General features: G+C 49.2%; 1 protein-coding gene across 1 annotated transcript in view; it reads left to right on the top strand.

Annotated features, from left to right (window-relative positions):
* LOC309808921 (forkhead-associated domain-containing protein 1-like) overlaps positions 1–13,572 on the top strand; it is a gene marked incomplete at its 3' end in the record, with an annotated part of 289,187 nt that overhangs the window by 257,995 nt on the left and 17,620 nt on the right. Inside the window, exons 4-5 of the mRNA XM_082629488.1 lie at positions 7,500–7,623; positions 11,289–11,419. Of these exons, the coding sequence (XP_082485614.1) occupies positions 7,500–7,623; positions 11,289–11,419 (255 nt within the window). The remainder of the gene's footprint in view (positions 1–7,499; positions 7,624–11,288; positions 11,420–13,572) is intronic.

Below are 13,572 nucleotides of genomic sequence, written 5' to 3'. Positions count from 1 at the left end.
TCTCCTTCAGGGTTGATGGAGTATTTCCCATTTTGTACACCCAAACGCAAAAGACGCAAACAAATTCTGGCATCAGTGCACACAAAACCAAGACCAAAACCAAGGAACCAGTTCCCAAATCGGTTCTGAGGGGGTGTAGTGGTGTAGAGAGCAGCCGTCTGGTGCAGAAGCCCACAGGCAGCTAGGAGGAGCTGTGTTAGTCCAAAGGGTCCGGGACACATAGTCCATTCTCAGCCCAGAAGGAGCAGCCAGGGGGAACCAGTGAGAGGGCTTGACTAATTGAACTTTGTGCCTGCTATAAAGCTTATTGTTTAGCTCTTGGCCAGTAAACTATGGAGGGTTTGTACGTGGCTGCATAAATGGGTCTAAGAATGATGGACAAGTGTGGTATTCGTTGCCTCCAAAGTGTGGAGAGACCTAAGTAAGATGTGTTGGGCTTGCTATAGTGTGTTGGGGGGCTGAATAGTTAACAGCTGAGGTTTAGCTGCAAAAGGAATTTCCTGGCTTTTAGAGGATCAGTTAATGCCCAGAAATTTTTTTTTTTTTTTTTTTTTTTTTTTTTTTTTTGCTGTACGCGGGCCTCTCACTGTTGTGGCCTCTCCCCCTGCGGAGCACAGGCTCCGGACGCACAGGCTCAGCGGCCATGGCTCACGGGCCCAGCCGCTCCGCGGCATATGGGATCCTCCCAGACCGGGGCACGAACCCGTATCCCCTGCATCGGCAGGCGGACTCTCAACCACTGCGCCACCAGGGAGGCCCTCAGAAATTTAATAGTTGTAGACAGCCCTTGAATTTTATGTGGGGCAATAAATAGCATACCTGTATGTTATAGATGGGTCACCAACCATATTAGGGCCTTGTGCACCAGTCTCCTGAGGGGCTCTGGATTAGAACCTCAGTATAGTGCCAGACGGTGCAAGGGGACCCCAGGTCTTCTCAGCAAAGACTGTGGGCAATAGCTGGGCTGTTAAGCTAGCCAGTAGGCAGACAGGTTAAAACATACTGGGTGCCTTCTGAAGTAAAAGTAGACTGCAGCTGGGACTCCTTAATAACTGGTACTGAATAGAACATAATAGCTAGATTGTCACAGCAAAGTAATTCCCTGGAGCCCTTTGGATATCCTTAATGAACTGGACAGTGTTGGAAATGGGAGCCTTAATAGTGGGGATCAGCACTTATATTTCAGTAGTTGATTATAAGTCACCACTCATTAATAGCAGGCTTTAATAGCAGCCAAATGGGGAAATTGAAAAGGAGAAATGGTGTGTTTAATGACTTCTTCTTTTCCTAAAATCTGAATTATGGGCTGCAATCCCACAGCCCCCTGTCATACATGTTATTGGGAGATATTTACTGTCTTAGGTGGCAGTCTTATGGGCTCCCAGTTTCAGCTTCCACCAGGAAGGCCAGGAATTTGGGTTTGTTCCAAATGGCATTGCAGTACATCAAGGCATCCATAGCTGTAATGGGAAAGGGTAGGGCCAAAGGGGCTACCACCACTAAAAGATTTTTAATAAAGATTGTTTCAATAGTGACATTCAATGGAAGTTGAATGCTTTCTACTCCCCTGACTACTATGCCTTGTAATCTAAAGTGTGGCCCTTGCTTATAATTGGAGGGGTTCCCAGGAGGCACTGTAATTTGAGCTCCCGTGGTCAATGAGAGCCATAAGAAAATTTGTTTATGTGTGTCCCAAGGAAAATTAGAGAAGTATATGGGCAAGTGTCCCAGAGGAGGGCCACGCTCCAGGGATCTGCCAGGTCCCTAAGGCAGAGGCGTTGGCAGAGGTCAGGGTAGAGGATTCGGAGAGGTGACAGCTACCCATCACTCCAGTCTCCTGAAGAGTCTGCAGCGCCTGAGCAAAAATTTCTAACTTGTGCTTGGGCGGTCTCAAGTTGACATCATTAGGGACCCCCGATCTCCAGAGCTGCCAATACAGGGAGGTCTGTTAGTCATCTCATGAAGGATGGAGCTGTGTGATGGCACCACCCCTTGGTGGAGATCAGTAAGGGTCCCAGAAGTCCCTATATCCCTTAAGGGTCCTCTGCTGGGTTCCTGGCCAATGGGGCAGCGGGGCCCATGTGCCTTTACTGGGAAGCGAGATTTGGGGCTTCCGAAAAATTATCTTTTTCATATCCAGATACAACATGGATGCAGCCCCACGCCTGTTGGACTGTATCTGCCGTTTCTTTGAATCGTAACCGCGTGGCTTTAAAATTAGGGAGAGCACCCTTCTCGCCCTTCCCTTGGACAAATGTTTTCTAGAAAAATTTGCCTTTCAACCATGGTATAGTTACATGTCTCTGTTTCTTGTTCATGCTGGTCATCTGATGTTTTGGTGCAATGGATGGTGACAGGGAGCACCTGGAATGGAGTTTCCTCTTCCTGACTCCTATGCTGCCACTTCCTGTTTAGGGTGTCCCAGTCAGCCTGGGTGGGGTCAAGGGATGATTTGCAACAGCAGCAAGAAATGCAGCAACATAGGAGGCACTTACCTCAGCGGCATTTGCCCGTTCAGGGTACCGTGATGCCCCTGGTACAGCTGCCTCTGTCATCGGTTAGGGCTGTGTGGGGAACTCTTGGATGTATGTTTAGGGCATAGGGTGGTTTGGGGTAATAGTAAAGCTGTGTAGAGACTGTGTATGTGTGATCTGGGGAGAGATGAGGGGCGTGAGTGCCTTTGTGAGTGTACGGTTGGTGTAGCATGGTGTGGCTGGGTGGTGGGCTGCTTCTGGGTGTTTTGAGGCTATGTGTGCAGGCATTTGAGAAGAGGTAGGGGTGTGCATTTTAATGCTTTGTGTGTTGGATCTGTGTGTATGCAGAGTGCAGGGGTTATACACATGCTCATCCTGTAGGGTAAGAGTCCAGGGAGTGTACTTTTGATGTGGAGGAATTTGCAGAGATTGGGGTTGTCAGTGTAAATTGGGGCTGCTAGCTGTGTGTGTATAATCAGGGGATGTGACAGAGGCTGTTTATAGTATCTCAAGAGGGAGATGGGTGTATGTTTGTATTGGGGGTGTGAGGTCATGATGTGTTCTGGGGGGAGTATATAGGAGAAGGTTGGAAACATTGTGTCTCTCTAATGGTATTTTGTGTTTGTCTCAGCTTCTGAGGCATTGTACATACGTGGATGTTGACAGCTGTGTGCGGACTGTATGTGTTCTATTTGGATTTGGGGGGTTGTGTCTTCTATTAAGAAGTATGTGAGTTTGGTTTGAATATATTTGGCTCTTGTTGAAGGGTTTGTGTGTTTGCATTGAGGGGTTATATGGGGTTGGGTGGATTTTTGTGGGGTATGAGGATTTAGGTGTTTGATTACCAGGGGCCGTTGGGGGTGTGTTTTTGTATTCAAGACTGGCTGTGGTTTTATTGGAGTTTGTAGTGCATGTATATTGGAGCAGGAGGGTTCTGGGCACACAGTCAGGCATTTGCTTATAAGTAGGGAGTTTGTGTGTTTGAGGATGTTTGGAGCTCTGTGGGGCTCTGTGATGGTGGCACAGGTGACTGTGGGCAGGTGGAGTGTGTGTTGGGCTGGAAGGGAAACTCGAGGGCCTGTTGGGGACTGTGAGGCACCCATGTGAACTCCCACGTGGACTGACCTTTGTTCCTTCTGATCTTCTATGGCTTGTCCGCATCCTGATCTTCTGTGGCATCTACTCCCCTGGAGTGGTCAGCGATACTCTGCTCATTCTTAGCCAGATGAGTCAGGAAATGTCACTTCCTCTGGCAGCTGGATGTGCCTCTTGCAAGTGAGTGGTCCTGGAGTCCAGGGTGCAGGACTGGTGGACAGATGCAGAGTGAAGCTGATTCCCCCATGAGCCCTCTCCTCAGTGAGGTGGCCAGGAGGTCAGGGCTGTATCTCCAGAAGGTCAGACCTGGCCAGTCCTCTCTAGAATGTGCTGGAGAGGCCAACTCGTTGAACGCACCCTGCCAGGAGATAAACAGACCCTGAGGACAATTCCTAAGGGAGAAGTCTATACCTACCCATCTTCCACTTTCTCCTTTGGATGGCCTCTACCACAACGTAAAAGCTAAGCCCCCTCACACGGCCTTTCTTGGCCTGGTCTTACTGAGCGGCCAGTCTCTCCCCACATCCTGGCTCACTATGGGCCCTCTGGTGATACCAGCAAGAGGGCTCCCTGCATGTCAGTTCTCACCTCCTTCCCTTGGCCCACGCTGCCCTTGCTGTTTTTCCTGCTCTTACTCTCCCAAGGCTGTTATGTTAAGTCACCCTGTCCAGGTGGGAAGGATCCACTGAAAATGCACATTTGAGTAATTACTGCATCACCTGAGTCTCTAGCATGTCCCAGGCACTATGACGCTTGCCAAATCCCTAAAAACCCCACAAAGCGGATATGCTATTAGTTGAACTTTGCAGGTGATGAAGCTGAGGTTCAGAGGTGAGCAACCATGACCAAGTACCCTGTATGTACCAGAATATCAATCAGACTGGTCAACGTATCCAATAAAGCCAAACATTAGTCTGATCAGTACGCCTAGATGCAAGGCTGTAAAGGCGCAAACTATGTCCCAGCACGAGAAAGAGCAGTGCCAAGTACCCCAGCAAAGAAGCAGTGTTCATATCTTGCTTTCTTAATCGAAATAACTGCACATCAACCCACAATTTCCTACTCTGTTAATAGGAGAAAAATACCAATGTGCGTTGTCCTGTAAAACTACCTTAAAAGAATATGTATGATCCCGAGTGCTTTAGTAATGACCCCAAATCACCATCATGAAGTTGGGATACTTCTTAAAACACTGCAAGTCTTACACACTGGCATATAGAATCTGTAAAGTCAGTTCTTTGGGTAATGATGGTAGATAGAAGTGGCCCAGAAGGACGGAAGACAGAAAATAGAGCAGAAACTATTTGTCCAGAGGTGACAATGGGTCATAGCCAAGGTTCAAGCATTACGAGGGAGGTGGTGAAAATAGTAATGGGCATAGAGTGTAATAAGTCAAGGATATCTAATGTAGTTGTGGCTCGCAGGCTCAAGAACGCAGGCTCAGTAGTTGTGGGGCACGGGCTTAGTTGCTCCGCGGCATGTGGGATCTTCCTGGACCAGGGCTCGAGCCTGTGTCCCCTGCATTGGCAGGCGGATTCTTAACCACTGCTCCACCAGGGAAGCCCCTCATTTACTCTTAATGCTTCCCCCTGTTGAGGACAAACAGGAGGAAAAAAGAAAGGGCAGGGCTTCCTTGGTGGCGCAGTGGTTGAGAGTCTGCCTGCCAGTGCAGGGGACACGGGTTCGTGCTCCGGTCCGGGAGGATCCCACATGCCACCGAGCGGCTGGGCCCGTGAGCCATGGCTGTTGAGCCTGTGCGTCCAGAGCCTGTGCTCCGCAGCAGTAGAGGCCGCAACAGTGAGAGACCCACGTACCGAAAAGAAAAGAAGAAAAAAAGGCAATAGCAAGGTTCCAAATGAGCTGAGAATTGACCTTCTAAAAGGGCTCTCAATCTGGCCTCTGGTAGATGTCTGTCGGGGTTTCTGCCCAGCCTAGACCTTCCTCAGGAGAGAAGACGTTTAGGGCTTACAGTGGGCTGACTGGTGGCCCCAAAGATCTCAGGCTCTAATCCCTGGGACCTGAGAATGTTACCTTACAAGGTAAAGTTTTGCGGATATAAGGATTTTGAGTTGAGACTATCCTCGCCCTAAGTGCCATCTGTAAGTGTACTTATAAGTGAGAGACAGGAGGAGATTATATACAAAGAAGAGGCGGAGGCAGTGACCACAGAGGCAGGACTAGAGTGCTGCACGTACAAGTCAAGGGATGCCAGCAGCTTCTGTGGTTAGAGTCTTTTGAACTCCTTGGCTTTTCAGCTCCTAGGCTGTAAGATTTGAATCCGCAAATGCCCCAAGGAGAAAAGCTGCACCAAATGTCAAGCTTGCGTCTGTGTTTCCCTTCTCTCCAGAACTTGGCCCACATGTCTTGGTGTCTCTCTAACATTCAGATGCCAGAGAACAGATGTTTTCTTACTTTATCCAGGTTTTCTAAAATTTCTTTAGACTTCACCTGATCTTATGTTATTATTGAACTACCATCTCAATTACCCCTAGGAAGAAAATTTACAATGTTTAGAGAAAATGGAACCCTGGTACAGTGTTGGTAGGAATGTAAACTGGCACAGCCACTGTGGAAAACAGTATGGAGGGTTCTCAGAAAACTAAAAATAGAACTACCATATGACCTCGAAACTCAACTCCTGGGTATAAATCCGAAAAAAACAAAAACACGTGTTTTCAAAAACATGTATTTGAAAAGATACATGCACCCCAATGTTCAGAGCATCATTATTTGCAATTACCAAGATATGGAAGCAACCTAAGTGTCATCAAGAGATGAATGGATAGGGGCTTCCCTGGTGGCGCAGTGGTTGAGAGTCCGCCTGCCGATGCAGGGGACACGGGTTCGGGCCCCGGTCCGGGAAGATCCCACATGCCGCGGAGCGGCTCTGCCCGTGAGCCATGGCCACTGAGCATGCCCGTCCGAAGCCTGTGCTCCGCAATGGGAGAGGCCACAACTGTGAGAGGCCCGCGTACCGCAAAAAAACCACACAAAAACCCCAAAACAAAACTAAAAAACACCCCGTGGGTAGTCAGAGGAGAGGACCGTCATAGCTCATCCCCCTGTGCCGTGTGCCAGGCATGATCTGAGCACCTGTACACATGTTAACTTATTAAAATACTGCTAACAATCCTATCAGGTTGGGACTACCATCACCCCGCGTACAGACTGAACAAAAGGAAACAGAATATGGTGTCCTCCTTGTGTTCACAAAGCCCGTTAACTGGCAGAGGCAGGACTTGAAGGCCACAGTCCGGCTCCCGAGTCCATGCCATGCTTTACAGCCTCCAACTTCTCACGCTCATTCCTAGAGCCACCTGGGAAGGAGGAACCAGGCAACTAAAGACTGGGTTTGAATCAGACTCCACGTCTGACCAGCCGCGTGATCCCGAGCAGGGGGCCTCGCCTCTCTGAGTCTCAACCTGGCTCCCTTGCAAAATGGGCACATTAATGGGAACGTCAGCCTTCAGCAACGCTGTGACGAGTATCAGTGTAGCATGTGTGAACGGGCTTTGTAAACTCTGGAGTGTTCTGTGAGGTATAAACTACCCTCTATTCTCATTAGAGGGAATTCATTTCATAACCTGCTCCCGGCTCTTGAACTTTGCTGTGCATCCAGTCAGTGCTGGATGATCTGGAACCAACAGCTGGTCTATTTATGGCTGAAAACCCACAGGTCATAGGAAGACAGCAGCACCCGAGCCCCTGGGTGGCCACAAAGATAAGGTCTGTGTCTCGAGGACCGATGACATGGTGGTCACTGAAGGAACAGGCCCCCTCCTGCCCCTTCCACTAGTGACAACTGAAAACCTTGGTTTCCCCAACACCCCGATCCAAGATCAACCCGACTCTGCCCAATGTTGGAGAAGTACCGGCGTGTCCTGCAGGCCTGACTGGCCCCCTCTGACTGTGTGTTGCCTCCTTCCACAGATCAGTGCCCTACAGCAAGGCTACAACCAGGTGCTGTGCCAGACCCTGTCTGAGAGAAACTTAGAAATCACCTCCCTGAAGCACGAGGCCGAGAACTTAAGGAGGGAGGCCGCCATCACGTCAGGTGAGGCCCTTCTGCATTCAGGCCCCAGAGCTTCTGCCCTCCCCCTGCAGACATCACCAGTCAACCAGCACACCTGTGCCCGTGACCTGGGTGCAGCCTCAGGGATCACCCGTGTCGGTGCATTAGAGTTCTCCCTCAGTGGAGGTTTCTTGCCACCCAGTTCCGAGGGCAGGGCCTGGTAAATATTTGAGAGAATGGTATCTCTTGGCTACAAGGTCTCCTGAGCACTGGCCCCACCAGGGAGAACACAGGTCGCCTTGTGGCTTGGGTGGTTCCACAAAGCAGCCTGAGTGCAAACTAGAGCGTGGACAAACTGGGGTCACTCCTTTAAGGCACCCATGGTCTCACCCATTTCAGCCGAGTGCACTTGGGCCCAAGGGAAACCATTTTCTAATTTGATCCGAGGTGGTTCCCTGATAAAGGGCTTGGGTTGGGAGAGGGGCAGCCAACGCACAGCTGTGGCTGAGCTTTGATTCCCTGGATTCCTTCATTGCTTCCACATGTTTCTTGAGCTCCTACTAGGTGTCAGGCCCCGTTCCAGGCTCCGGGGAGGGAGAGCCAAGCAAGACAGTCAGATTCCTGTACTCACAGATTTGGGAGGGGTTGACAGACAATAAAAGTAAAGGGATGAATAAACAAGCCCACTTCAGAGAGCAGTGCTGCTGTGGAGAAAATAAACTGTGTGTCGTGGTGGCCAGCGCTTCAAGGGGGGAGGCCAAGGGAGACCAGCTTAGTGGGTGTGCAACCATGGAACTCAGGTGGGACTTGAACCCGTGGGCTGGGACTCGAACCCACTCAGAACCCACTATCTTTTAATCGAGATCACGCATCTGGTCTCGGGACTTAATAAAGCTCAGGTTCTTTATGTCTCATGCAGAAAGAATTCAGTGAGAGACAGTAAGAAGTGGATTTCTTTAGAGAGAAACACACTCCACAGACAGAGTGTGGGCCATCTCAGAAGGCTAGAGACCCCCAAATATGGGGCGGTTAGTTTTTATGGGCTGGGTAATTTTATAGGCTAATGAGTGGGAGGATTGGGACAACTCTAATATTTTGGGGAAGGGGCGGGGATTTCCAGGAATTGGGCCACCACCCACTTTTTTTTTTTTTTTTTTCCTGTACGCGGGCCTCTCACAGTTGTGGCCTCTCCCATTGCGGAGCACAGGCTCCGGACGTGCAGGCTCAGCGGCCATGGCTCACTGGCCCAGCCGCTCCACGGCATGTGGGATCTTCCCGGACCGGGGCACAAACCCGTGTCCCCTGCATCGGCAGGCGGACTCTCAGCAACCGCACCACCAGGGAAGCCCCACCACCCTCTTTTTGACCTTTATGGTCAGCCTCCGAACTGTCCTGGTGCTGGTGCGTGTGTCATTTCGCTCATGTATTACAATGAGCCTGTAATGAGGCTCAAGTTCCCCTGGAAGCCGAATCTTACGCCCCCTTGGACCTAGCTGATTCTAACCACTTTATGTTGTATCCTCCAAGGCTATGTCCTTCTTTTAGAGAGGACGTGTTTCAGGTGGGCAAGGACAAGCCAAGGGCAAGCGAGCCTGCGTGGAGTGAACAGGGGATTGTGGGGCTGGGCAGGGTCGGGGGGGTCTGGGTTTTTATTCCAAGGGTGTTGGGAATCCAGTGGAGGTTTTTAAGCAGAAACTGACATGTCTAGAGACCTGAAGAGGATGGGGCCACTCACAGACAAGGGGAGAGAGAGAAGCAGGTGACAGGGAGGAGGCAGTGAGCCTCGGAGGGGCACATCACTCTGAAAGCAGCCAGTGCGTAGCAGGAAACATGCCCACAGCTGTAGAAGGCAGGCATAGCATTGAGTCGCACGTGAATCCCCATCTCTGTATGAATCTGTGCTTTTCTTCTGCCTCACTCTGCAACTTAATCACACCCACACCCACCCCCTGCTGCCCCCAGGTCTCTGCTTATGCTCCTCCCTCACTTGGGGTGTCCTCAGATATTTTCTGAGCACCTCCCCCAGGCTAGGTGCTGTTCTGGGCACCAGGAATGTAAGGATGAACTCGCTGGTCCTCACCTTCCTCCCGTATGTCGGCCAGTGAAACCTCATCCAAGCATCAAGCCTGTCTCAGATCCCACCTTCTCCGATCAGGGAGTCGTACAGGCCTGGGTTGGGATAACGCTTGAGATGGGCTGGACCCACTCAAAGTGTGGCAAGCCCCAGAGGGATTTCCAAGTAACTGAACTGTGTCCTGGAGGCAAAGCTCATTTTTAAAATGAAATTCTGGAGCATTTTGTGCTTTATTTCATAGACATTCTTGATTGATACCTACCACTAAAACTGGGCCTGATGTTCTTTCAAGAAAAGAACCGTAGGAGATAACCCAATACCACTGCATTTATGCACCCTTCTTCCCACTTTTATTCAAAATGATACTACAATGCAAGAGGGAAGAGATATGGGGAGATATGTATATGCATAACTGATTCACTTGGTTATAAAGCAGAAACTAAAACACCATTGTAAAGCAATTATACTCCAATAAAGATGTTAAAAAAATGATACTACAGTAATGGAGTAGTTATCTATTGCTGCATAACAAGTTACCCCAAAATGTAATGGATAAAACCCCAACCAATATTTATTATCTCCTCCAGTTTCTGTAGTTCAGGAATTTGAGGGGGGGGGTGACTTAGTTCTCATGAGTTGCAGGCAAGATGTCGGCTGGGGCATCAGTCATGTCATCTAAAGCCTCGGGTGGAGCCGGAGGATCCCCCTTCAGAATGGCTGCTCATGTGGCTATTGGCTGGAGGCCTTAGTCCCTCAGCACACATGCTTCTCTCTAGGGCTGCTTGAGTGTCGTCACGACACAGCAGTTGGCTTCCCCCAGAGTGAGTGATTGGAGAGAGAGCAAAGAGGAGGCCACAGTGTCTTTTATGACCCAGCCTGAGAGGAAACAGTCCGTCATTTCCAGAGTATCATATTGGTGACCCATGGCAGCCCTATTCACGGTGGGAGGGGCTACACAGGGCATGAATTCTAGGTGGTAGGGATCATTGGGGCCATTTTGGAAGCTGGCTGCTGAGAAAAATAATAGGCGCCATGTAACAAACATAATTTAGCCACTTTGTGTTCTTGGGGCATACCGTCTCATTTGACCCTTACAATAACTCTGTGTGGGACAGACAGTGGGAGGTGAAATAGCTTGTCCAAGACCACCAAGCTAATAAGTGGTAGAGAGGGGTCCAAACTCAGAGGACTGAGAAACCAACCACCCACCCCATCAATAGTGTCCAGCAGTGCCCTCTGCCAAACGCCCGTCTCCTGGCCTCTGGAGAAGAATTCCTGGACCTTCCCTGTGCTGGGCCTTTGTTCCCCAGGCCCATGGTGTGGCCTCTCCTCCCGGCTTTGCCTGGCCTGTGCCCACAAGAGGCCCCCAAAGGCTTCTCCTCTCGCTGATGCTGACCGCCCCTCATTCTCACTGAAGCCTCAAACCCTGTTCCGTGAACTTTGCTCTCATTCCCATTCCTGCTCTGGGACCCTTGCAAAAAGCCTCCCCATTTCTAGGCGGGCACCGGTGGTGGCCCAGGCTTGGAAGGTCTTGTCCGAACGTTGGCTGACAGCCATGGTGTTGCCAATAATCCTTCCTGCCTCTTCGACCTCCATGAGTCTTTTGTTTTGTTTTGGTTTGGTTCTTTTACAGAGATGGTGTCATCTTTGCAAAGAGACGTGTTAGTAAAGGATGGTCAAGTTCAACAACTACAACAGGAGGTGAATCAACTGAAAAGTGAGAACAAAGAAAAGGATCACCAGCTCGAAGCCCTCAGCTCCAGAGTGAGTGTCGGGTCATCAGCAAATTGTAGCTGCGAAAAGCAGACACAGTGGAGTCACATGACACACAGTGGTGAGATGAGGCCAGTGCCCAAGGACACAGGGAGGGTAGCTGCTGGGCAGGTGGCCAAGTTCTCTGAAGCCTTTCAAAGGACAGTGTGTATGTGGCTCAGAATAAGCGTAATAGATTTTCAAATCCAGCAAACATTTTCTAACCCCTATTATAAATGAGTTTGTTTAATCCCAGCAACAAACACACCTATGAGCATATACTGCCATTGCAAAGTTTAACATTAAACAGAATACGATCTCCCTGTGAGCAAGGATGACCACACGGCTGCATCGTGGCCCCAGCACCGCTGGTTCTCATAACTGTCTTCAAAGCAGAACGTCTGAAGATCCAGATGCAAACACGCAGACGCTCATTTCTTCCTTAGACTTTAGTGTGTGGAATGTCTCTATGGAAGATGAACGTGGTAGGCAAGCAAAGAGCTTTTTACATGTAACTTTGACTATTTGCAAATCTTGCCTTCAATGCTAACTTTAGAATCCTGCCCCTATAGGATAAGATTTCTCAGTATTTGCATGATGTGCCTGTTTCTGTGAGTCAAGGTAAAACCTCAAAGCTTTCATCTCAGGTGGCAACTCAGAGATTCCCAGAGGCTACCCGATAGCTAGGTCTGCATGGGGGTGGGGTGAGAATAGATCTTGAGGTTCCAAGGAAAAGGCACAGTAAGTAATACCTGGTACGTAGTACCATACCCAGTTTGGAGCTGGTGAAAGGCACTGCACGAGCTTTGGGATCAGACAGACCAGGGTCCCATCCCAGAGCTTTCTTTTATTGTAACTTATTTGGCCTCCATTTCCCCATCTGTGAAATGGGGATGACAAAATCATTTTGCGAGAAGTGGGAGGCTGGTTTTCGTTGTGCTCTTCTGCCTCTGCCCGAGGTCGGCTGCCTGGCCAAGCCCTCTGCATTCGTTTCCCCCAAGCAGAGTGTCTTCCCAGGCATGTGCTATAGCTGTTTAATGTGGTGTGTGTGTGTGTGTGTGTGTGTGTGTGTGTGTGTTGGTGATGGGAAGGGGATGCAGAGCTGGTGCTAAGTAGAAGGAATCTGCAAAGACAGCACCTGCTTGGCTCTTCTACCTCCTGAAATGCATTTGGATGATTTATGTCCCCGTTTCCCCTTCCTCGTTGACCTTGGAATGAGGTCCCTTCTCCTCTAGACTGTGCTGGCCAATAGCACAAGGGTTCGTCACCACCAAGGGTACTGCTCTTGTGAACATTTGAGATGCCTTTTTTTTAATGACATACATCATGTGTGTTAATTTTAGAAAAATAAGTAGATGACATTGAGAAGAAAAATTAAAAAGAGAGGAGAGGAAATGCTACCTTGAGAAATCAGTGTTAATATGTTCATGTCTGTTTTTCCAGTCTTGTTTCTATATATTGCCTAGAAATCAATCAATCAATCATTTTATAGTTAATTTATACTATGCACATTTTTTAAATTTTTAAATACTTATTATTTTTCCATTCTAATAAATCAACGCTCTTATCATTCGTCTTAAAAGCTACATACTTTCTCCTGGATGTACCCAGTGTTATAAGTGGTCTGCTGTTCTAAACAACACTTGGGTTGTTTCCTCTTTTTTTTTTTTCTTCCACTGTTACTGACAATTCTGTGAAGAGCATCCTTGAAACTACAGATTTACTTATTTCTCCAGTCATTGTCCTTAAGGTACATTCCTAAAGTGGGAATTGCTGGGTCAAAATAAGGCACATCCATCCTTATGCCGTTAATGCCTGTTGCCAAGCCGCCCTCGGGCAAGACAGCTCCTTTTACCCCTCCACACCAGTCGGGGCAGTTGTGTCTTTGAGATGCAACCTGCACAAAAGCCCTAAGATGGACCCCAGCTCACTGGCTCGGCCCCCTCCACCCTCACCAGTCACAGTGTGAAAACATCCCAATTCCTGCACCCTAAGTACCCAGAGTCTACAAAGCTGGTTTTCCCCTGCAGTGAAGTTTGCTGGCTTTTGAAGAGGAATTTAGACGCTCTATTCCTCAGAACTCATGAGAGGCATGAACTGGGAACGACTGCAGGATCCCGTGCTCCCATCACACAAATGGTCTCGCCTCTCAGAATTCAGAGGTG

This window comes from Mesoplodon mirus (genome assembly GCF_964341445.2).
Source record: "Mesoplodon mirus genome assembly, chromosome: 7".
NCBI lineage: Eukaryota > Metazoa > Chordata > Mammalia > Artiodactyla > Ziphiidae > Mesoplodon > Mesoplodon mirus.
This window is presented reverse-complemented; position numbering and strand designations above follow the sequence as displayed.